We start from the raw sequence: 26,978 nt of genomic DNA, 5'->3' as shown, positions 1-26,978 counted from the left end.
TCACAAATTAGCTGCCTGAAAAGGAAAAACATTTTTAATTATCCGATCCTCGTACAGAGAGTTCAATATGCCTAATTTTGAGTATTAAATTGTTCACATGCAAAAACAATACTCCCTAAAATTCGTAAACACGATGGTAAATAGTTTGAAGTCGATAGTACTGATAGTAGAATATACATGTTTTGATAGAAATAGTTAAATGAAATGTTAGATTAATGTTGCTAATGTTTTAACTCAATTAGGTAAATAAATTGATATTAAAAATATTAACAAAAGTAATACCTTAAGATGTCTTCACTTTTGTCTATAAATGACATTATGAATGTAATGATACCGCCAATGGAGGCTATAGCTAGGGCCTTGATTAAATATCCATAAAACGCAAAGTAGAAAGCCACCTATTTAGAAAATAATAAGTACTTATCAATTTAAATAATTGAAAAAACTAAACCAGCTAATGTATTTACAAGTCTACTTCTAAATTAAAATTTGATTTATTTATTTTTGACACATCAATTTCATAAAAGTTCAGTGTTATTTCAAATGTTTTTATGGTTAGGTATATTCTCTATATTTTAGAGTTTGCAATTATAGCGCTTAAACAAACACTACGATATAATTATAAACATTTTTTAAATAATTTAAGAACTAACCGTAGGACCAAAATACTCGTGAATTAAATGTAATGGTTGACTTTTAAATATATTTTCAACTCGAGTCCAACTATAATACAATATCTGCAAATAATGTTTAAAATTATATACTTAAATAGATTTGAGATAGACCGTTTTTGCAAGTATAACGGTGGAGTCTAGTTACTAACAAAGGCCCTGTTTGTTTTGCTGTTTTAAAATTTAAACTAGTTCTAATTAACAATTTACTTCAATATATTTTTAAAGATTCTACAAATTGTATTGTGTTACAGTTTAAAAACACTATAGATGTATTATGGTGGTGTTTCAATTTCGTAGTGTTTGTATTTACATTCTTTCTTCCACATTTATTTATTTATTTTTATTTATTTATTTGGTACATCAACTATTGTTACAATGTTACTTACATCTACAGTATTTATAATTTTTAATTTATTTGCGCTATTTTGATTGACGTATCTATATGTGTACTGACCCATATTTACTATAAAAATTATTGCATAATTTGCTAGTCAGACGTAAAATCAAGCTTGTTTTTAAATTAGGTAACACTTAAAAAAAATTATATACAACTAAGAAGCAAACAAGCGTACGGTTTACTGGATAATAAGTGATCACCGCCTGCAACACCAGAAGTATCGCAAGCGCGTTGACGACCCTACCCCCCAATCCCCCCAGGAGCTCAGATCACTTTACACATCACAGGAACACAAAACTGCTTCAAAACAGTGTTATTTATTTATGATTATCCGTAAGGTCGAGGCACTTCCCCAGTCGGGGCGTCTCCAGATTTTGAGCAAGATATTGCCCGCTATGTCCTCCCTCAGTTGAAAATAAGTATTACGTGGAAATAATATTAGATAACATAATAATACAGAGGTACCTGTCGAGCATTTGATCCTCTAGCAGTTTGATTTGGTAGTAGGAAATATGGCCCATCATGAAGCGCGTACGCATCCACTATTATCTGTCTTTTTAACAGGCTAAAATAGTAATCACAACAATTACCACTTCTACATAGGTACAAACACATATAACCAACAATAATTACGGAATCTGCTAAACTGTGTAATACTGGCAGTATGTTATCGTACAATTTATGTCGAACAAATAAGCCTCAGAACGTTTATTTCAGGAAGATCCCCTTTTATTTTAGCAACTTTAATGTCCTCTGTAAAAATTTCAAGTTCTACCTACTACCTTGAACCATATAGTAGCAGGAGTTAGCCTTACGATACGTTTTTATTTCGAAAAAGGAATAAAGATAACTTACCGATTTATGCCATAATAATTGGCGCGGTCTCCAAAAGGGAGGTGCAAAAGTATCTTATAAATTATAAGACGAAATACGAAATACGAGTAGTTAGCTGTTACATAATTTTTTCTATAGTTAAAAAAAAAAATATAAACATTTCATTAAATTAATTTTATGTTAATTTTAAGTTATGTTAAATGAAGTTTCTATTAAAACTAAACGAGCTATAACACACCGTATTATTTTAATCCATTCTCTTTCATTATCATTCTTAAAAAAGTTAAATATCTTTGTAAATTTTGTTACTTTCGGACTTATAGAATTTAGACGATTATCGACAAAATATCTTTTAACGCCAAATGTTTCTCCGTATTCGGTTAGCACTTTATTGGAAGCGTGAATTTTTATAAACGTCAGTTTTTTATGAGCTGGCATCTAAAGTGTAATAAATATTTATTTATAATTCTTATAATTAGATTAAAAATACTATCCGAAATTACAGAAAAATTAAGAAAATAATAAAATTTACTTATTATCATGTATGTATGTATGTTAAAGAATAGATATTAAAAAAGGTACCAAGCCGGATTCCACTTCAACTTCTAGACCCGTTTTAATAATGTTTGTTAAATAATTGTGTTTGCTCGCAAACGAAAAAAAAACCGACTTCAATTACATCGAAGAGTAATACAACGTAGATCGACGAAAAAATAGTAATACTTTGTTCGTATTCCATATAACGCGACATTATAAAATTGTAGAATTATATAATGTTCTACTGTTATTTCTAACATTTTGTTAGCGATTGTAGGCAGAAATTTCATAAAAGGCCCGTCGTCGATTCGCGCGAAGCGCTGACATCGCTTATTACGGCGGGTTTTTTAGTTGAAGCGGATTTATATTGTTTATTAAAAATATGTAATGTTCATGTTTTACACAGCTCCGATGCACGACTGGAGTTTACCCCTTCAGATCAACTGTCTAAATAAGCACAAAAAGGCTTACTAGTCTAAGAAATATATTATTACTATATCAAATTGTAAATAAATGAATGCAATAACGCCATCTATCGGAACCTAATTGCGTTATTAGAAAACGTCTGAACGCCATCTCTAACAAGGTCATTCGTTCAGTAGATTTTACTGTTCAATTTTTTCATTCCGGGGCCTTAAATGAAAATCGATTCTTAAGGAGAAAACTCCAAAAACAGTCAAGTAAATACGCCATATCAGATATAGCTCAAAAAGTTCGAGTCAAATCTCAATTATATTTAAATGGGACCACATGACAAGCACCACCTATCGATTAAAAAAAGAATCATCGATATCGGTCCACCCAGTAAAATAGTAATGAGGTTAATATAACGTTGGTCGACGTAAAATAGCCAAGTAAATACCCAGTATTAGCGATAACTCAAAAATTAAAAGCTCAAATATATTTATAACGAATAAACTGCTACTCTCTACTCTAGTGGAATATTGTAATTTGATCGATAGTGAACGAAGTAATTTCATTACATTTTGATAGATGGCGTTGTGGCAAAGTATTGAACATGACCACAGTCGTCTTAACATCGTCATGTAAATACGTGTCATCAAAGATTACTCAAAAATTGCTCATTATATCTCAATCATATTTAAAACGGACGACATGACAAGTATTAGCTTTTGATTTATACAAAAAAGATCAAAATCAGTGCACCCAGTAAAAAGATATAACGTATAATACAACGTAGGGTGACGAAAAAACCGTCAAGTAAATACGCAATATTAGATATAACTCACAAATTACGAATCAAATCTCAATTAAATTTGAATGGGACCACGTGACGAATAGTAGCTTTTAATTTATATAAGAAACGTCAAAATCGGTGCACCCAGTAAAAAGTTATGAGGTATAATACAACGTAAGGTGACGAAAATAATGTCAAGTAAATACGCGTTATCAAAGATTAATCAAAAAGTAGTTATCAGATGTCGATAAAATTTATATGTGACCACATGATAAACATCAGCTTTCGATTAAAGTAAAAATTATCAAAATCGATACACCCAGTAAAAAGTTATTGCGGATTTTCAAGAGTTTCTCTCGATTTCTCTGGGATCCCATCATCAGATCCTGGTTTCCTTATCATGGTACCAAACTAGGGATATCCCCTTTCCAACAAAAAAAGAATTATCAAAATCGGTACACCCAGTAGAAAGTTATGTGGTATAATACAACGTAGGTCGACGAAAAAAGCGTCAAGTAAAAACGCATTATTAGATATAATTCGAAAAGTAGTAGTTAGATCTCAAATAAATTTAAATGGGACCAATCGGCACACACCACCTTTCGATTAAAACAAAATTTGTCGAAATTGGTCTACCTGGTCAAAAGTTCTGATGTAACATACATAAAAAAAAAAAAAAAAAAAAAAAAAAAAATACAGTCGAATTGAGAACCTCCTCCTTTTTTGGAAGTCGGTTAAAAAGCCATTTTTAAGCCATCCATACTTGAAGAGGGGTTATCTTCTACAACGAGGATAATATCAATGCGTCTCAAATTGTCTCTGAACATTCCTGTATTTGCTGTCGGCTGTGGTTCAATCTTTATAAATGCACACTATATTGCATTATAGGTCTCTGATTGTTATAATACGTTTTGTTTTGAGTTATATCTTTTATACAATTTAGCACCAAAGAAAGTCTTACCGCTTGTTCTTCTTCTTGGTTTTCAAGTCCCTCTTTCATTATTTTAACTCCAACTTCGCTTGCTTTGTTTTGATTGCTAGAATCTTCATTGACCACTTTCATTTTATGTAAACTATCGTCTTCATTTATAAACTAAAATGATTTCAACCTCATTTAAATCTTTTATTACTACGAATCAATTCACGATTTCGTAAAAAAAAAAACACAAAATATACCTGGAATTTCTTACTCATCAATTCTTCTCGGAAAGTTTTAAATCTATTGCACTTTCTTGCATCCATTATTTTTTTGGAATAAATATTAATATCATACAAATATCATTAAAATAGTTGAACTCGGTTTATAAAAAATCGCAAAGATAAAATTGACAGAAAGTAAAAATACTTATTTTAAATAACACTGACATATCGAGGACAGAATTTATCTTTTTAATTGGATTTATCTATATCTAAAATTAATTTGTATGTTGTTAAAGATTTTTGTTTGGAGGACACTATAATTGATTCCTACTAAAGCTAAAAACATATACATAATGCCAAAACTGTTAAAAGAATGTAAGTGAGCTTGGTCACGATCAGAACTAGTAAGAGCTACGCCGCGCCGTCATAAAGAAGAACCCCCAACCCCCTAATGAAGAATTATTTATTGCTATAAATAGCTGTATATAGATCAGTTGCCTAAATAGTCCACATTTTTCAAACTTAAGTAATATAATTTTTACTTTTTTAAAATTGTAGTGGAAGACATTTGCTGTTAATTTTCTTTATTTACATAATCACTAAACGCACAAAAAATGTGTTTATTAACGACATCACATTAGAAACGTCTAAAATAATCAGTGTTTCTCTATTATAAATGCATGTATTATACATATTAACCTTCCTCTTGAATCACTATCTATTAAAAAAAGAGCATCAAAATCCGTGCGTAGATTTAAAGATCTAAGCATATAGGACAGTGGAAAGCGACTTTGTTTTTAACCGACTTCCAAAAAAGGAGGAGGTTCTCAATTCGACGGTATTTTTTTTTTTTTTTTTTTTTTTTTTTATGTATGTTACATCAGAACTTTTGCCCATGTGGTCCGATTTCAACAAATTTTGTTTTAATCGAAAGGTGGTGTGTGCCAATTGGTCCCATTTAAATTTATTTGAGATCTAACAACTACTTTTCGAGTTATATCTAATAATGCGTTTTTACTTGACGCTTTTTTCGTCGACCTACGTTGTATTATACCGCATAACTTTCTACTGGATGTACCGATTTTGATAATTCTTTTTTTATTGGAAAGGGGATATCTCTAGTTTGGTACTGTGATAAGGAAACTAGGATCTGATGATGGGATCCCAGAGGAATCGAGAGAAACTCTCGAAAATCCGTAATAACTTTTTACTGGGTGTACCGATTTTAATAATTTTTAATTTAATCGAAAGCTGATGTTTATCATGTGGTCACATATAAATTTTATTGAGATCTGATAACTACTTTTTCAGTAATCTTTAATAACGCGTAGTTGCTTGACTATTTTTTCGTCGATCTACGTTGTATTACTGGTCGATGTAATTGAAGTCGGTTTTTTTTTCGTTTGCGAGCAAACACAATTATATACTATGTTGTGATGAATGACATTATATCAATAAATTGAAAAAATTCTTGTAATAAATAGTCCGCCCATAGAAATAGGTCAAATTAAATGTAGATTCGTAGAAAACAGTAATAATTTGAAGCATATAATTATATTATTAATTTTATTTTATTTTATATTATTTTATTTTATTTTATTTGGGAAACAAACAATTATCACAACACTCTTCAATAAAAACAATATTAATATTAAAATATCGGTAGTTTATGAAAGTATCGAATGAAATATAATACACGGTGCGCTGAATACAGTTCACAATAAATTGTAACGCTTGTTTTTCCCTTTTTAGTGGTTATTTCTTGCAATTGTGTTATTTGTTTTTTGAAGTTATACTTCTTTTGGCGCATTAGGGAAAAATTATGAGAGTAAATTTTTACGATGCGCGCCCACGTCATCACATAAAACCGATACCCTGAAGTTAGCTAGTCAAGGAAGAAGAAGTTAGCAACGTATACGTGAAGTTTGCTATTCAATAAATGCTCGCGCACACCGTCACAAGAAACCGACAGCCTAAAGTTGGTAAGTCAACGAAGAAGAAGTTCGCAACGTGAGCCACTGAAGTATAACTTCTTACGTGCGTACATAAGTACACACACACTTTTGTTTATAACTCAAAAGGGTAACAATGTATATATTTCTGAAATCGGCTAATCGAGCCCTTAAATATGATATTCCTTTCCCCTCATTCCCCTCGCTTGATATGGGCTACAAAACTGTTAGAATTTTGGACAAGTACAGTAGACATTATAGATTACAAAATTAAACACAGACTTAAAAACTTCGTAAAGATTGAGGTGTTTGCCACAGCATAAACATATTTTAATTGCAAATTTACTTAAAACAAAAAGTGGCTTATCTTAAAACGCTTCAGCCTGTAATATCCCACTGCTGGGCATAGGCCTCTTTCTGCATGCAGGAGAAGGATAGAAGCTCTATCTACCACACTGCTCCAATGCGGGTTGGCGGGTATATTCCCTACTATGAGTAACGATCGCTATCAGGTGTACTGTGTTCATGATAATAACCGGGACCGACGGCTTAACATGCTCTCCGAGACACGGTGGTAAGACTCACAAGGACTGCCCAAACACCACCAGACCACTGCAAACATCTGCATGGTCAATACATGCTTGTCACGTGCGGGATCGAACCCGCAACCGTCAGCGCAACAGCCACTAACCAGTGCTGTGACCGTTGCGCCAACGCGTTATCTTAAAAAAACAACGTAATAGATATTTAGATTTTTACAATTTTATTTATTTAAATCTAGATAAAATATCAATATAATAGGTATGATAAGGCGTATTTATTATCTCTATGTTCTTTCGTGTCCCCATTTTTGTCTTTAATTGTAATTAAATTAAAGTATATATTCCTTTAACCTTTACATATAAAAGTTTTACGAATTATTATTATTATAATTGATTTATATCTGAATTGATAAAACACCTGTTTTTCATAACAACTAAAGTATAGGTAAAAGTATTCATTTATTAATTGTTATTTTATGATAATATAAAATGTGTCCATTTTTCACCCTTCTATAAATGGACAAAATTATTATGTAAATAAAATTCGATTAAATAAAAGGACTAAAATATTTATATTAATAATAATTCAGCGAAGCCTTCACGAATGTAAAATTTATGTTTGATTTTGTTTTCCATCTTTATAGTGTCTTGAATGTCATTAGCGTTCGGACGAAAGAGGTAATGTATCAATAACGACACGAGTAACAGGGAGCCCTAAAAAGTATTTAAAATAATTGATATTTGATACTTTTATTGTTAAAATATATTAAAAAGGAGTATTTACAGATTTACCTCAAAGAACAACATTAATTCTAATCCGAACGATCTTACAAACCACCATCGTTGAGTGGGTTCATCAAAGTTCTTACCTTCATCACTTATCCAATCACCTGAAACATTTCGCCAGTCGTGATATCTGGTTTGAGGATTATTTATTAAAGTAAAACTTATTTACGCACGCTGGACTTGGGGAGGAAGCCGGTGAATATGTGCCGACAGCGTTACGAAAAGTGAGATCGGGCGAGGTGACCGGAGCAAGACAGAGAGGTTCGAGCACACATTTTCTCGCTCTCTCTCACTCATAGCCAGTTACGTTTCATATATATGTAAGACACAGTGCAGGCCTATTGTGCAGAAGTTTTACTTCAGTCGTCTGGTCTAAAGCACACTCGTTTTTTCCTTTATTTATACATTTTTGCAATTAAGTAACAGTATTAAAATACGAAATTCAGAACAATTATATTGCACCACTTATAACAACTAAAATATAGCAATTTAATTCAGGCAACTTTTGGGCAAAGGATAAGCATACAAAGTATGGAGAGGAACTTGAAATTTAGAAAAAAAAATTAAAAAAGAGATACACACACATAAACGCATTCACACATACATACATATATATGTGCATACATACATTACAAACACGTGATGTATATAAATATACCTACTAAATAACTTAACAATATAATAAAAAAGCTAAACCTAATTAAAATGATTTTAATAATGTTATACATACCAAAAGAAATACATGTATGTTTATGCCAACTTGCAATATAGGGTTTTATCGTTTTTTCATAAAGTTCAGTATATTCCTTGACCCCCGCAAATTCCTAAACATTTAGATATATTTAGACTAGACCAGGCTTTTTGTGAAATAATAGAATCGAATACGAGTATAAGAATTTCTTTTCTAAATTATATTTTTATTATAAGACTTTAAAATCTCATTGCATCATCTTCGGTTAAATAATTCTTTTTTAAGTTGATTTATTATTGTGTAATTATTTACCAAAACATAATTATTGTAAAACGACCTTCTTTTTTGTAGATTAATTCTATTTCATGTTCTTTTATATTAATATATAATGAGTAAAACTGTGTTATGTATTTTTATTCTGAATACATTATTCGTTTGTCGGAGTAATATCTTGGCGCCCTATTTAAAATAAATTTTAGATATTTATCCCGCTCCAGTGTTTACAAGATCGCACGTCCCTGTGATACTAAATTTGAAACTGTTATGTAAGTCTCACAGCTAGTCTGGTCAAACTTAATCGATCAAACGGGAAGCGCTACAACGCGTAACCTTGAGTCATTATTAGTTTAAATATCGACGATGGAAAGGCAAAATGTATTATCCGCCATCTAGTAAAATGTTCAGGAGAGACGATTAAAGTTTTAAAAACTTCATAACTTTTAAAGTATTGAAGATATCTCTATGAAATTAAGTAAAATAGTAATAAAATTTATTACAAATGTATACATTTAATAAAAAATAACGTATGTCCAATATTTGTATTATTTTATGGAGTTAATACAAAATACCATAAAATCTCAGATAGGTAAAATTAGTTTATATCCAAATATTAGATCCATAAAATGTGAAGCAAAGTGTTTTATATTCAGAATATAATTTAATATTTTCAAGTAAATTGTTTTATATCCAAATAAATGTGATATTGCTATCGCGTAAAATGACTTAAAAACAAATCCAATCATGACCAGAGAGAGGTAAACACTTTTATGTAACCTTTTCATATCTATGCGAACCTGGTAAAACAGTTGTACAGACATCAATGTATTCGAACAAAGAGGGTCAAGTAGCTTAACCATACACTTAAGTTCCATTTAAGCCACAAACTAAACTTTAAAACAAAACAAAAAAAAAATGAAAAATAAATGTTTAACTCCAATATATTTATCATGAAGTTACAATTAAAAAACTGAATTAAACTTTCATATTGACGTTTACAAACATACTATATATATAACATATAATTATATTATTAAACTTAAATTAATACTTGATAAAAAAAATTAAGCTACAATGTGTTCTTTGGACAGTTTTAATATTTTCAGTATTTTTAAAAGATTTACAAAAAATAACTCAAAATCTTAACACCTAATTATTAAAAAACTTTTCAGTCCACCATAACGAGTTGTTTAATGAAACTTTTTAACCGACTTCCAAAAAAGGAGGAGGTTCTCAATTCGACTGTATTTTTTTTTTTTTTTTTTTTTTTTTTTTTTTATGTATGTTACCTCAGAACTTTTGACCGGGTAGACCGATTTCGACAAATTTTGTTTTAATCGAAAGGTGATGTGTGCCAATTGGTCCCATTTAAATTTATTTGAGATCTAACAACTACTTTTCGAGTTATATCCAATAATGCGTTTTTACTTGACGCTTTTTTCGTCGACCTACGTTGTATTATACCACATAACTTTCTACTGGATGTACCGATTTTGATAATTCTTTTTTTGTTGGAAAGGGGATATCCCTAGTTTAGTACCATGATAAGGAAACCAGGATCTGATGATGGGATCCCAGAGAAATCGAGGGAAACTCTCGAAAATCCGCAATAACTTTTTACTGGGTGTACCGATTTTGATAGTTTTTAATTTAATCGAAAGCTGATGTTTATCATGTGGTCACATATAAATTTTATTGAGATCTGATAACTAGTTTTTGAGTAATCTTTGATAACGCGTAGTTGCTTGACTATTTTTTCGTCGATCTGCGTTGTATTACTTGTCGATGTAATTGAAGTCGGTTTTTTTTCGTTTGCGCGCAAACACAATTATTAGGTAATACTCAGCTGTTATCATCTATCTCAACATTAGGAATGTCTTCAAAATCTGAGTCTGGTAGAACATCTGTCTTACTGGCGGAGGTACGAAGATTCAAATACTCACTATGATATCTTTGAGGAATGACAAATGGTCAGTTTAAATGCAGATTTTATTTGTAAAAAAAAAACCAAGTAAATTTATTTTATTAAAATAGATTCTAGAAAGAACAGAAAAATGACTCAACGCATAATGTTACCTTATTTTGGATAGGTAAAATGTATTATCTTGGAAACAATGGCATTTTAGAGTAGAGTAAAATGTATTAACTTACAATGACTAACATTTAAAACCAGAGTAAAATGTTTTAATTCTACTGATCAAGAAAAGTCAAGTTGGGTATAATGTATCAATTACAAAAATGATAATATTATAATTTGGTAAATTGTTTTAACATTTAAATCTGGTTAAAGTCACGCAAGGCAAAGTAGCATAAGATAAAATTTTTAGTCATGAGGTGTTTTAATGACAAAATCCACTATTTACTATAGAGTTAAAACACGAGAAAATATGAAAAACTTCAAAATCACTGGTGTATTAACGACCATAAAAGTCGTCAGATCGAGCTGAAACCAGGACCATTCGAAAGAGTTCATTCTCCCGATTCCAACGGTATATATAACTCGATATCTCCAAAAATGGCGGTTAATACATTATGCCTTTCCACCATCGATATGTTGGGAAATAAGTAGCCAATAAAGCCTACACATATATTATGCTTAACAAATGAAAGTGATCAATCATGAGATAATGGTCCCGCTGTATTAGAAGATTTATTTGTATAAATTATATACATATATTTCCATTTGGCCAATCCTTAAGGATTGTCGGTTTTTCGACAATCATACAGAAGATCACAGCTAAATAATACTGCTCTTCTATCTTTTGTTTCGTTCCTGTGGTAAGTAAGGAGGCGTACCGTAGAGAGGTGTACCGTACGATTGTCTGCCGTTTAACGATTCAGCCTGTAACATCCTACTGCTGTCATATTGCCTCTTTCATCACGTAGGAGAGGGACTGAAGTTAAATCCACTCTCTGCTGCACTGCGGATTTATTTTCTACTATGAGTAACGATTGCTATCAGGTATTTATGATAACAACCGGGTCCGATAGCTAAATGTGCTCTCCGAGACGCGGAGGGGAGACCCAAAAAGACAGACATCCAAACTGAAAGGTAATATTTTTTAGAAATACAGCCCGCAAAGCGCCGATGTGTGGGCGCTAACACGTTACACGCACCACTACACCGGAGCGGTAGTTGTTTTACCTGTCGATCTAGTCGTAAAAATCATTCCCAAAATTCTTCCTACTTAATTGAAAAATAATATCCCTAATATTTAATATTATAAATGTGAAGTTTGTTTCTTACGCTTTCATGCGAAAACTACTTAAACGATCATCATAATACTTTGTCCACATATTCTTGGAGGATTTAAAAGTAGCATAGGATACTTTTTACAAAAAAAAAAAAAAAATTAAGGTAAGTGACGCCGTGGGTAAAAGCTAGTATACCTATATTATATCAGTACCGAATACAATAACATATGGGTAATAAGATTGACGTCTCGTAAGTAAGAGTATGCACTTTATATGTCAATTTAAACGCTTAATAAAATCCTTTAATTCTGGTTTAATAAAAAAAAAACTAACGTGAAGACTTATAATACCGGCGCGCCATTTCTTGAATAATAAACCAAAAGGCAAACTTCTACGCAACAATCTTGATTGAAATATAATCATAGCAACCTGAAATGGAAATTATAGGTAAATTTAATAATTAATTGTATGAAACATGAGACGAATTTCGTATAAATATTGAAAGCAGTTAATTATTTAGATTAATTACATTAAAGAGAGGAATAACATGAGCTGTGACGAAGGTTAATCTATACCATATGCCAGGCCCAGACACATTCAAAAGTAACGGCCGTCGGTTCCCTAAAAGCAACTTTCGTGCTTTATGCCTGAAAAATAAATGTTTTTCTGTATTAATTTTGTTATAATTTAATCAATCGTTCTTAGCTGATATGTCTGAAAATTCTCAGTTTGTGCTTGGGTAGCCTAGTACGATTGGTCGCAAATAAATTACAACTTAATAGAGTAGGTTCAGACTGGCAACCTCGAATAATTTAATTTCACAAGAAGCTGATGGAAACTTTCCAAGCTCAAAAGAAATCGAATGTTAGTGATCATGGTGTGGTATTTTAAATTTTGATTAGATTCCGAACAAAATATACATTTATAGTTTGGTAGATTGTTTGTTGTATTATCGACTGATCGTTGACTCTATTGGTAGTGGTCGTGTTTTTTACTCTAGGCTTGTAACTTCGCTTCTCAACAGAGGTCTGGTTGTATATATATTTACTAAATGATATTTACTAAATAGGCAAGTTAACCTACTTCAGTAACTGGGAATCTGTGTGTGTATGTTGAACATAATTAAAGGTGAATACAAACTACAGGCATAAGCTTAGCAACGTGTACATAATACCACTTATAAGTTATATACAATTACGTGTATAAAATACGTGATACATATTTAAATTCAATCATCAATTAAATATCAGACTTGCTCCTAAACTTGCTGCGTAACTAGCTGAGCTCGCGACTCGTGTGCGTGGAATAGTGTACATGTTCAACATGATTATTTAAATTGGCATTTTTTTTTATTTTGAACCGATTGACATAAATAAAAAACTAAATGTTAAGCTAAGCTTTCCACAATATATTAGTAAAACACACATCTAAATCGGATAAGCCGTTATTGAGATTAGCGTGCATAAACGCACAGACAAAACGGATCAAAATTCTGAAAATCATTGTTTTGGGTGCTATTTGCGTTGATAAAGGTCCCAATCATATTTTTTTCGTACCACTTGCTCAAAAAAGTGACATTCTATGCCACAAAAAGCGAACATAACAATAGTCATTTTTAATCTGTTAAAAACAGAGAAAGAAAATTGTACTAAATTTCATTCATCCTCTAGGGGGAGAATGTGATTTAAATTTGGAATACTCACCGAAATTTATACTGAACTACATCTGTGTTAAAATATAACTCTCTCTATTAATAATTGGACCAATGTTTCGAATGTTAACTTTTACTTTTAATTGTCATTATTTTTAATAAATGCTTATCTCATATTATTATTGTGTTAATTTTTTCGGAAATGGTACGAAAAGTAGAGTATTTTCCTCGGTGATAAAGCTGTCTTAGTCTTGGGTGAACTTAAGTCCCTCGCTACACTCAGGACTCGTCTTAAATCCTTCGTTTCGCTCGTGATTTAAGTTTTTAACACCCTCGCTACGCTCGGGAGTAAAACTCGAGTCCTTCGTTGCGCTCGCGATTTAAATCGTCACCAACGACAGAAGACACTGCTTTATCCCCTTGATTAATAATCTACTATTCGCATTTATCTTAAATGTACAGACATCGCCCCGTTACATTTTTAATATATGTATTGATAGATTACAAACGACATGTAGTATTAAGTGGATCTTTACATTGAAAAAGTGTCAGGTCACATAGAAATTGGGGCTCAAATGGAGTAGAACTCTGTATAAATACTGGTAGATGTTGGTGAATAAAAGAGTCGAATCCTGTATAAATACTGGTAGATGTTGGTGAATAAAATAAATAAGACATAATTGACGAACAAATTTAAGTGAAAAGAATTCACATGTATCAATCAATGATCTATTAAAGGTTTTTATAAATCAATGGTATCAACATTATATATGTTTAAGTTTGTTAATCAAAAGTAGTACCTTATTTCCCAAATATTTATTAGTAGTATAATCAATTGAGTCAAAGGAAAGGCACATGAAAATAGTGTCAGTGCGAACTGGATCGCTGAAATAATTATTACTTAGCGTTAATCTATAGTTTACAAATTATTTTCCTTAATAAAACCAAAGAATTTATACGTTTGGAACGACGGACAAAAATTGTATTTAAACTTTTGAAAGACGACAAAAAAAAACCAAGAAAGATATTTTTTATAAATTTTTAAGCCCAAGCAAATGTTTAAGATAATTACATTATCAGTGCTAAAACATAAAAATACCAGCAACGTCTGACGGTTTCATCTACTTAGTTTCTTATCCTGTGGGAATATCAGGATAAAAACGAACCTGCGTACTATGTTGGATCTTCTGTTACCTGCATACCAAGTTTCTTTACAACCACTTCAGTTTTTGAGTGAAAGAGAAATAAAAATCCATTCTCACAAACTTTTGCACGTATAATTAATATAAAATATCGCATGAAATTTTTAATGCTACAAAAATAAATTTAAAAATATACCTATAGTACAGTAACTATTGTGCATACACGTTTCGGTAACATTTGGAAGTTTGTACTCTCCCTTCCAACAAGGCGTATTGACATCTAACACACGAATTTGGTTATAATCTGTCGTTTGACTGTAAAATATAAATAAAATAGTAATTTTATTAAATGTCCTCATATTCATACTTAGGTCACGGTGTCCATGCGATGAACATTCGGAAAGAAGTCTTGAAGTGAGACAGTACGTAGTATATTTATTTTTAAAATAGTCACCTAAATATCCTACTAAAATTAAGTTTTAGACCGTAAGTATAAAGTAAGTTTGTTTTTTCGACATAAAAGTTTAAAAATATATTTTTTTAAGCTGCCTTTTTCTAACGATAAGCTTATTATTATGGGCATTAAGCTTATATTAAGTTTTAAATAAAATTATTTGCATGCATACAAATAATAAACAAAACTTGTACACGACCGTACAAGGAATTGCTGAAATATTTTGTAAGGATAATAAGTACTTATTGCGAACGATTTCTACTTACTACTTTAGCAGCTGATATCTGCGAATTGTTCATCGGTCTCAGTTAGCGGGTATGAATACGTTCACTCTGCACTCTAATACTACTCTATTTTATATAGGTACCTATTTTGTGTAGAGCCTGGGGTTTTTACTCCGTATGTCATACTCTCTATAGGCTGAGGTACAACTATTAAGGGACAGCTTCCATTCTGAGATTGATTTAATTGGGAGTGAATACGCCCGTTATTCAAAAGTCTAAGCAAAACTTAGCGAAAATTGGTATTGTAGTGACTTAAATGTAATAAGAAATAATGTAAGGTTATTTATAATGAGTATCATAAGAAAACACTGAATTTTTTGTGTCCAAAATTTTTGCACCTCTTAAACCAACAATTGAATAGCTTATACTATGTTATGTATAGATACTTATAAATGTTCTGTTTAGGTTTAAACATGTAACTATAAAATATAAATAGAGCATTGATAAAAGTATAATCATAACTTACTTATAAAAGAAAGTTGGAATTTTAAAAGCAATTTGTTCCACAACAACAATGACTGCTAAAGTTACACAAATATCATCTAGAGATGTTCCAAGGCCGTTGTTCAACAATGCAAAACCCCCTAAGCTGTATCAATTACGCATGTCCAGGATGTGAGTAAAGAAAAATTCCTAAAATTCAACTAGTGATAGGTATGAATATTTAAAGAAGGTTCCAAATACATACGGTCGAATTGAGTAACCTCTTTCTTTTTTGAAGTCAGTTAAAAATAAGGAAGAATTTTCGAAATTGTGATCGGGTTTCAATCATGGCCCAGTAAATAAAAAATCCGCGCGTTTTCTTTAATTTTCATACGTGAAGCTACAGTTATCAATATGATTGTATTTGCTCTCAAACGAAAAAAATCGACTTCAATTATATCGACAAGTAATACAATGTAAGTAGAGGAAAAAAATTAACAAACGCACTAGTCGTCACTACAATTTTCGAGGGTTTCCCTCGATTTCTCTGGGATGCCATCATCAGATCCTGGTGTCTTTATGATGGTACCACCCTTGGGATATTTCCTTTCCAACAAAAAAAAAAAAAGAATTATCAAAATCGGTTTATAAACGATGAAGTTATCCCCGAACACATATATCGGTCGAATTGAGTAACCTTTTTTGAAGTCGGTTAAAAATAATCACTATATATCAAGTGTCAACGTGCTTTTAAAACTTACATCGAGGAAATTAAAAAGTGACAATTTATGGTTATAAACATCAATTCACTTTAATTGGGGATTTATGATAAATTACTATTGTTTTTTTTTTTCATGTAACTTATTAAAAAATAAAACATTGTACCACAAATAATTTTATCGTACTTATTCCAACAAAAATATATGTAGTTAGTAAAGTAAAGGTGCAAGAAAAGCAAAATGCATACATTTTAATGGCAAGTGATTGATCGTATGATCTAAATGTTTAATGTTTTTCGAATTCCGTTAATACGCATGACATTGTAGAACTAATCTGTAAAAAATCATTAAAAGTGTTGCTACTGAATCGTACCTATACAGACGGGGGTATAAGATAGAACAGAACGATTTGCATCATTAAGAGCCCTTCCATATTTTAAGGCCTTATTAAACTTTTACTAACTTTTACACATTTGACAGTTGTGAAAAAAAATAAAAACACTTAATTCGCAATAAGGTCAAAGTTTAAAAGGCATACCTACCCGTATGAAAGAATAAGAACAATAACATAGAAAAACACATGTGTGTATATATAAATAAATATTAAATACTCACAATTTTAAACACAAACATCGTACTCGTGTACATTAACGCAGCCATAGCTATATACTCATGTTCGTGTCGCTTCCATTGATCGAAACTCGTCTTTTTTATATAAGTGTACCAGTGTTTGAAATAACACATGTGTATAGAGATGAGTATTAAGACAAAAATCTGTGAACGCCGTATTCATTCAAAATCGTCATTATAAAGCTTAATTGTAGTAGGTATATAAAACAAATATTTCGGAGTAATAATCGGAGCTTAATCCGTCACGCTGCTCTACTGTAGGTTGGCGGGTGTCTTCCCTACTATGAGTAACGATCGCTATCAGGTGTACCTACATGATAACAACCGGGACCGACAGACTTACGTGATCTGCGAGACACGGTGGGGAGACCCACAGGAAGTAACAACCAGCAACATATATATATAGGAATGAATGGAGCTATACATGGAGATTACGTGTGCCGTATCAGCGGCTCCTAAACACCGATGGACGCAGGTTTGATACACGCTCGGAATGGATATTTGTATTTATACAATTATTTTGTACTGTGTGGCTACGGTACTAAAGAATATAGCCACCCCCTCTCTTCCCGTGAGTGTAGTAAGAGTCGACTAAGAGATAACACAGTTCCGCTACCACCTTGGGACTTAAAAATCCGACCGATGGCGGGATAGCCATCCAACTGCTGGCTTTGAAATACACAGGCCGAACACGGGCAGCAGCGTCTTCGGTGCGACAAAGCCAGCCCTGCGGTCACCAACCTGCCTGCCCAGCGTGGTGACTATGGGCAAAACACATGAGTTCACGTTATTTTTGGCGTAAACTTGTGGAGGCCTATGTCCAGCATTGGACTGTATAGGCTGTAATGATGAATTATTTCCGATCTGGTTGTTAGTTCCTGTGGGTCTCCCCACCGTGTCTCGCAGATATATATATAGCAAACAACACGTGCCCAAATTTTATTACAAACTTAAGGAGGAATAAGGAGGAAACTTAAGGATTAAAAAAAAATTACAGACTAGTTCAGGGCTCGTAATAGATATATTCTTAAGAAATTATAATAAACAAATCATACCCAAGCACTGAATAGCGCTACTGAAATCAGCAAGAGAAGTACTTTTGTTATTGAAATATGAATACTTTCATACTCGAGTAATAAGCCAGTCCGTTTCGATTCTTTGTAAATATTTGTATGTGATTCATATTCAGGTCTAAAAATGAGTTAGGTACTATAATAAAATATAAATATTGATCAGTACAATATTATTTGAACGGCCAGAGGGTGAAGGGCTTAAGTCACTTTTTTTTTAATAAATGCGTTTTTATTGACAGTTTGATTGTGATTGAATGATGTTGATGTTGTTTAGCTCTTGATGAATACTATCATGTAACAACATACATGTATGTGGTAAAAAGCTCTAAAGTCATCTAAAAAATCGGTTTCAAAATGTTTGTCTTTGCCTCTGATGACCCATTTTTCCCATTTTCATTGGTAGCGTGTTATTTAAATAATGGCCTTTTTGGAACACAAGTGAGTGAATAATGCTCAGAAATTGTTAAATAATATGCAACATAAATAATACGAGTGTTTTTTTTTGTGATATGCATTAAAAAATTATAATTTTTATTTATTTATTTATTCTTAATGTACACCGAACTACAGACACATATAAAGAAAGATACAATACAAGATGTACAAAGGCGATCTTATCCATCGATTGATTTCTTCCAGATGACCTTTTAATTTTTACCGCGTTAATTTAATTTTTTTTTTATATATAATTAGATAGGCTTGCTTTTGACCACTATTTCACCTGATGTTAAGTGAGAATGTGGTCTAGGATGGAGCACGCTTACCTAGAAGTAGCCTATTCACTCGCGACTTAAAGATCCCCAGATTGTAGCTATCCGGAAATACAGACGCTGGTAGAGAGTTCCATTCTTTAGTAGTACGCATCAAGAATGTTTGCGTATAGTATGTCAACCATATAAGGGTGACGTAACGCAGTGTGTCTGGTTGTTCGAAGGTGGAAGGGGCAGGGAGGCATCAGGTCGTAGAGTTCCTACGCACACTCTCCGAAGTGTACCCGATAAAAAACCGACAGGGCGGCCACCCTACGCCGATGATCTATGCTTTGCAGCTTTGCAGCGACCAGAGTATTATCATCAATGAACCTTTTGGTTTGCCTCTCAGAACAGAACAGACAAATCAACTCAGGCAGAACCATCCCAAAGATGAGAGCAGTACTCCATGCATGAGCGAACTTGAGCTTGGTATAAATTTAAAAGCTTCGAGCCTGTATGAGTCAAAATTGAGAGTAGATGATACAGTAACGCCAAAAAGCTCCAGGTGGCCAACTATGGGCACTATACACACCTCGGAAATAGGGATTCAGGTGGAAAGGATTCCGCTTTACCGAAAAGAGACACGCCTGGATCTTAGAGGCGTTGAACTTGACCAGGTTCAGTTCAGGGTAAAATCAGCTACCAGTAAGTCGAGGGAAACCTTGTTACTTTATACATATAAATAAGAGATAGATGTTCCCGCCTAAGTCCTGCGTTATAACTTTCAATGCATAAGCTGACCGGTCTTTTTACCGAGATACAGCCAGCTGACAAATTTATTTATTCCTAGATACATAGAAGCTATCGCCAGGTAAATTTTTAGCTGAGAGGAAATCGTTGAAAGTATCTTCTTCTTCTTCTTTTAAATTCTAGCTTCCTCTAGAATTTTCTAAAAGTATAAATGAATGTTGAATAAATGTTGAAAGTATAATCATTTTTTTTTCAAATTATAGTGATCACCTGACATTTAATCCACCATGTTATATACAGCCGATTTTTTTTCTTCGAGGTATTGAGTAAGCAACATTTTAACAAAATTTTAGTTAATAGGAAATGATTGAATATACATATATTTTTTTTTTAGCGGCGGTAGCCTCCCATGAACGTAGAAAAAAATATGTATATTCAATTCGAAGAAGATTCATGATACTATTCTCTAATTTATTTCACTAATTATCATTTGGGAAGAAATAGTTGACTAAATTCTTACCTGGCTCCTGGACTATAAGTTTGTAGTTACATAGGTGTTTATGAACTTCCCACATCCAAAATAAGTATTTTTCTCTCCTTTTCCATAGTACTACATATATAAGACCTATTTTTAGGCATATAATTAGTCAATGAAGTAAACCATTTTCATCATACTTTAAGTACGTAATTTTGAAATACTTCAACTTTATGGTTCAACTCTTAAATGCGATTTATTTTAAATATAAAAAGCGGTAGTATACAAACTCTATCAAAAGGCATCTAAAAAAATATTTCTTTTGACAAAACTTGGAAAATGCTTTCGCTTAGCACAGAAAGAAGATGTTTTTGAACTTTGGATTGCTCAATGACAGACGTCTTTTTTAACCGACTTCCAAAAAAGGAGGAGGTTCTCAATTCGACTGTATTTTTTTTTTTTTTTATGTATGTTACATCAGAACTTTTGACCGGGTAGACCGATTTCGACAAATTTTGATTTAATCGAAAGGTGGTGTGTGCCAATTGGTCCCATTTAAATTTATTTGAGATCTAACAACTACTTTTCGAGCTATATCTAATAATGCGTTTTTACTTGACGCTTTTTTCGTCGACATACGTTGTATTATACCGCATAACTTTCTACTGGATGTACCGATTTTGATAATTTTTTTTTTGTTGGAAAGGGGATATCCCTAGTTTGGTATCGTGATAAGGAAACCAGGATCTGATGATGGGATCCCAGAGAAATCGAGGGAAACTCTCGAAAATCCGTAATAACTTTTTACTGGGTATACCGATTTTGATAATTTTTAATTTAATCGAAAGCTGATGTTTATCATGTGGTCACACATAAATTTTATCGAGATCTGATAACTACTTTTTGAGTAATCTTTGATAACGCGTAGTTGCTTGACTATTTTTTCGTCGATCTACGTCGTATTACTTGTCGATGTAATTGAAGTCGGTTTTTTTTTTCGTTTGCGAGCAAACACAATTATTTGTTATTTATTGTAACAGTGGCTGCAATTTGCATTTATTGTTTTTGGATAGGCAATGTTAAGTTAATATTGCCGGATAGCATTAATTATCTCTGTAAGCAGCGACTGTTGAATAATTCCGTTGCTACATGCATTTACCGGTTTAAAATAGCTTTGTTGGAATTGGATGCTACATTACTTGGAAACCTTTATGAAGAGGTACGGTAGTACCTGCAATGAACTTTATACTTACCCCAAATTGTGACAAAATATGCATAAAATTGCATTTTTTCAGTATCTATTCCATTAATAAACTTTAATTCTTTGCAAAACGCAGTATGCTTAAGAAAAGGACATATAGTAAAATTACGGCATTCACTGCACACTATATCCTCATGCAACTCATGATGTCCGTATATATTGTGCTTACTGCATACAGATTTTCTGAAAATATATGTGTAAATGACCACTTAATATCTCTTTCTTCATCAAAACTAACAAAACTTTAGTGAATATCTTCTTTTTCACAATGTTCTTTTTAAAATATAGATCAATAAATAAATAAAAAATACATGTCTACTATTACAGAACAAAAAAAATTGGATTGTTTGAATGCGCTTGTTTTAGCACCAATTCAACTTGATATTATTTTTTAATATTTTGGTAGAGATATTCATAAAAAAAGTGTGTGTGTGTTCTTCTGTATGCACGTAAGAAGTTATACTTCATTTGCTACCTAACTTCTCGTTGCTAAATTCTTCTTCGTTGACTAGTTGATTTCTGGGTGTCGGTTTTTTGCGACAGTGTGAGCGCGCATCGTAAAAATTTACTGTCATCATTTTCCCCTAACGCACCAAAAGAAGTATTACTTCAAAAAGCTGCAGAACCCAAACGCAAAAACGAACAAACAACAATCTTAATAACCTATTTTATTAAATTTAAAACTAAACATACGTAATTGTATCATACTGAGGCTTTTCAAAATAGTGTGCTAATGCTATTCCAGAACCAACTGCTGATATAATTATTAGCATCATATTGAAATACTCATAGTAAGCAAATAAAAAAGCAACCTGAGAAAAAGTAAAAATATTATTATAGACATTGAGTATGGTCAAGAAAATATATATAAAAAAAATTAAGATAAAAAAACTCACTCTCTTCCCTAAATATTCTTGTATCATGTGAATAGGTTGTGTTTTCCATACATTAATGATACCAGTCCAATTATAAAAAATAACCTACAATTACATTAAAATAAGCCTTATAATATTATTTTTCTTTTTATTAATCTGGACACAGAATAAATATTACTTACATTTCAAACGACTGTCGAAGAAGTATTAAATTTTTCGAGTTTGTGTGTACATATGTATATTGTTATGTACCTACATGCACTCCCGTGAGTGTTATTTGTAAATTATTTTTATTAAAATTAATAATTGTGTTTGCTCGCAAAAGAAATAATAACCGACTTCAAGTACCTCGACATTAATACAACGTAAGTAGACGATAAAATACTCAAGTGAATACACATTATTTAAATTAACTCGAAAAGTACTTGTTACATATCAGTTACATTTAAATGGGACTACATGACACGTACCTACTTACTGTTCAAAAAAAATCATTAAAATCGGTCTACCCAGGCAAGTTTTCCTCTTTTTTTGAAGTCGGTTAAAAAGTGTGAAAGAGACAAAATTCGGATTGCTTTGGAACTGTTTTTCTGTTGCTTGTTTTTTGCTTATAAGTTAAGTTTTAGTGCCTTTTTTACCGGTTGTAGATAACGCTATTTGACGGATGACGATATTCAACAGATAAATTGTTTTGATGGTGGTATCAATTATTCTTTTCACCATCAAATTAGACTATAAATATATTTATTAGATATTTCTATTCGCAAAAGTGAACCTAAAAGCTGTAGTTTATTAATTAACGCGAAACAGGTACTAATGGGCCTAATCTACCTCTTACTGTTAAAGTCTAATCGTAACTTATATACAGGATAAACTTTATCCACAACTGATGAAACAGGCCCTAAGTATGTTAGATTTTTCTGTTACATTTTAATTATTGATTATAAAGTGAATTCGTAATAATGTACTAAATGTAATAACTGTATATGTGCGGTATTACGGTATAACTAACGTATTAATTCCAAAGTGGTTTTCATATTGTCCAAATTGTACCTGGAGAAGAATTTGATATACAATCTTGCTCCTCTCTAAAGTAGAATAATTAACGGGACCAGGATATAGGTTTCTAAAATTAATAATAATGATTATTAAAAATGATTCATCCAACACAAAAGCGAAGCCTTTGTTATAAAAACAAAATCATCAGTTAGATACATACAAATAATATAATCGTTACGAAAACCCAACTTTTTTTATATTAATTTTTACATGTCGTACGTTTAGATGTTGAACATATACTACTATGACCTAAAACATAGTTTGCAGAATTTAAATAGCTGCGCATAAACGCGACAACCTCAATAATTATTATTTTGATAAAGCTGTACAATTATTTATGAATTCTTAGAGTGTAACTTAGTTTAATAAATCAAGTGTCGTCTAAAAGCGAAAACGTAACAATTAAAGTAAACGAGGGTTAAACTGCGAAAAAATATTGGTATAAACAACAATAAAACCTAGTCTAGTAATACTATTTTGACAATTGGTTTAATATGACGTAGGTACTTTATCCATAGGTACTTAAAATTTTCTCTTAAAAACTATAAGTATTTTAAACAATAATTTTACATTTAGCTAACCGTATTACTTTAATCAGTTCTCGCTCGTGCTGCATTCCGAGACAATTAAATAAAGGATTTATAAATTCAATATGAATTTTTTTAAAAAACTTCTCTTTAAAGTAAATACCAAATTCTTCAATTATTGCATCCGGAGCGTGAACTTTGATAAACATTAAGTTTTTATGTTCAGGCAACTGAAATTAATGTCGAATTTTTATTATGAAGAGATTATGCATATGAAGGTTAGTGATCACCGTAGTATAGTAATAAGCACCCATAAACTCTGATACATAAACATACAGAATTAAGGGTAGTAAAGAGTTGGAGATACGAATAGTGCCCACCAGCCGATCACGCAAAAAAGGCGCACCAAGACGTCGAGTTGCGGAAAATAGCCCGTGAACAACAACAACAACAACAAGAGTTGGAGATGAAGAAAAGAACCGACCACCACCGATGGCGGGATAACCATCCAACTGCGGGCTTTGAAATACACATGTCGAAGACGGGCAGCAACGTGTTCGGTGCGACAAAGCCAGCCCTGCGGTCACCAACCCGCCTGCCCAGCGTGGTGACAATGGGCAAAACACACGAGTTCGCGCCATTCTTGGCGTGAACTTGTGGAGGCCTATGTCCAACAGTGAACTGCGATAGGCTGAAGTGATGATGATGAAAAGTGGACTGACTAATTTTGAAAAGTATCTCCTGAACTGGTACGTAGGTATATTACACACGACAAACATAAGTTTTATAAACAAAAAGAAAGTTTATCTACTAAGCCTAACTAATTTAAAATACACGCGTATAAAGAATTTTACCTTTCCTTGTTCTATTTCAAGTTCTATTTATAGCATTCATTAAAAAGTTAAGGCGTGTTTCCTCAATTTCATTACTATTTGTATCCTTTATCACTAAGACAAGATCTATTCGTTTAAGCCCGTCGTTAAGAAACCCCGTGAAAGCTGGATTCTGTAAGTTTAAGATTTTATGAAGAGTCCAATAATTTCACGTATTTTTTTTTAATATGCATTGAAGATGTTTCACTGAGATATAGCAAGTATGCAAACAATTAATTAAATTAAAAAATTTGATTAAATTAGTTTCTTTATTTATACCCTTTGATATCTTATGTAGTCAGTGTATTCTTAGAATGAACTAAATAGTGCATATTTTACACTTAATGAACCGTAAGATGTGAATTTCTGGAGTTCGAACTAATGACCGCTAGCGCATCAGATAGTTGCTGTGGTCACTGTACCAACATGGAAATGAAAATAGGGATATGAAGATATTAAAAATCAATTTCAAACATTTCTTAGCGGAATTGTTGGTGCTAAATTTAATACATAAAAAGAAGATTACAAATATAGCTTATTCAAAATAAAATGAGAACAAAACTATAGTAAAATTATATATGCCTACCTCAATATCCATATTTGTGTTGCACAATATAAATAAAAATAAACAAAAAAAATTAACTTGACAGTCACATGCATACAAATCGAGAAAAATATCAAAAGTGACAGTTAAAGTATTTATGTTTTTGAAATATTGTATTAATAAACACGTGGTTCAATAAGTCCCGAGACTAAGTACTAAAAAAAGGTCTTTTTTATAAAATTAATTTTTATTCATCAACATAGTCTCCTCCAAGAGCGATACAGTCCCTCCAACGCTTTTCTAACTTTTCTATCCCATGTGTGTAGAACGATTTGTCTTTGGCTTCAAAATAAGCCTCCGTTGCTGCGATAACTTCACTATTTGAGTCAAATTTCTTACCCTGAAGCATTTTTTTGAGGTCTGCAAACAACCAGTAATCGCTGGGGGCCAAGTCTGGCGAATAAGGGGGATGAGGAAGCAATTCGAAGCCCAATTCGTTAATTTTGGCCATCGTTCTCACGGACTTGTGACAAGGCGCGTTGTCCTGGTGAAACACCACTTTCTTTTTGTTCATGTGAGGCCGTTTATCCGCAATTTCGTACTTCAATCGCTCCAATAAGCACAAGTAATAGTCACTATTTATATTTTGCCCCTTTTCAAGGTAGTCGATGAAAAGTATTCCATGCGCATCCCAAAATATAGACGCCATAACCTTACCGGCCGATTTCTGAGTCTTTGGACGCTTCGGGCGGCTTTCACCAGCCGCTCTCCACTCCGCTGCCTGCCGATTGGATTCCGGAGTGAAATGGTATATCCAGGTTTCATCCATTGTTACATACCGACGTAAAAAAACCTTTTTATTATGATTCATCAGCGCCAAACATCGCTCTGAATCATTGATACGTTGTTCCTTTTGATTAGTTGTAAGCAAACGCGGCACTCACTTAGAAAAAAGCTTTTTCATGGCCAAATTTTAATGTAAATTAGTGAAAACACTACCAGCTGAAATCTTCACTATCTCGGCTATCTCTCGCACTTTTACCTTCCGATCTTCCAATACGATTTTGAGGACTTGGTTAATATTTTGCTGAGTCACTGCTTCATTTGGACGACCTGAGCGTTCCCCATCATTGGTGTCCATGCGACCGCGTTTGGAGTCGGCATACCACCGACAAATGGTTGCTTTAGAGGGAGCTGATCCTGCATAACATTTTATAAGCCATTGCTGTGCTTCAACGGTATTTTTTCCCATTAAAAAACAATGTTTTATCAACACGCGAAACTCGTTTTTTTCCATTGTATCGAAATTACAACCGTAGCCTCAC

General features: G+C 32.3%; 1 protein-coding gene and 1 pseudogene across 1 annotated transcript; both read right to left on the bottom strand.

Annotated features, from left to right (window-relative positions):
- LOC123661476 (anoctamin-5-like) lies at nucleotides 1-4,882 on the bottom strand. The gene is made up of 10 exons (XM_045596434.1): nucleotides 4,817-4,882; nucleotides 4,602-4,733; nucleotides 4,404-4,497; nucleotides 3,672-3,687; nucleotides 2,488-2,551; nucleotides 2,144-2,343; nucleotides 1,927-2,037; nucleotides 1,537-1,636; nucleotides 654-737; nucleotides 1-15 (listed from the first exon to the last, which is right to left on the bottom strand). Exons 1-10 carry the CDS (start codon nucleotides 4,880-4,882, stop codon nucleotides 1-3), a joined length of 882 nt encoding a protein of 293 aa, XP_045452390.1.
- A 5,987-nt stretch (nucleotides 4,883-10,869) lies between these two features.
- LOC123661465 lies at nucleotides 10,870-25,707 on the bottom strand (annotated as a pseudogene).
- Nucleotides 25,708-26,978: the final 1,271 nt, after the last annotated feature.

This window comes from Melitaea cinxia, chromosome 2 (assembly GCF_905220565.1).
Source record: "Melitaea cinxia chromosome 2, ilMelCinx1.1, whole genome shotgun sequence".
Classification (NCBI taxonomy): domain Eukaryota; kingdom Metazoa; phylum Arthropoda; class Insecta; order Lepidoptera; family Nymphalidae; genus Melitaea; species Melitaea cinxia.
Note: the sequence above shows the minus strand (reverse complement) of the source record. Positions and strands in the feature narration are given on the sequence as shown.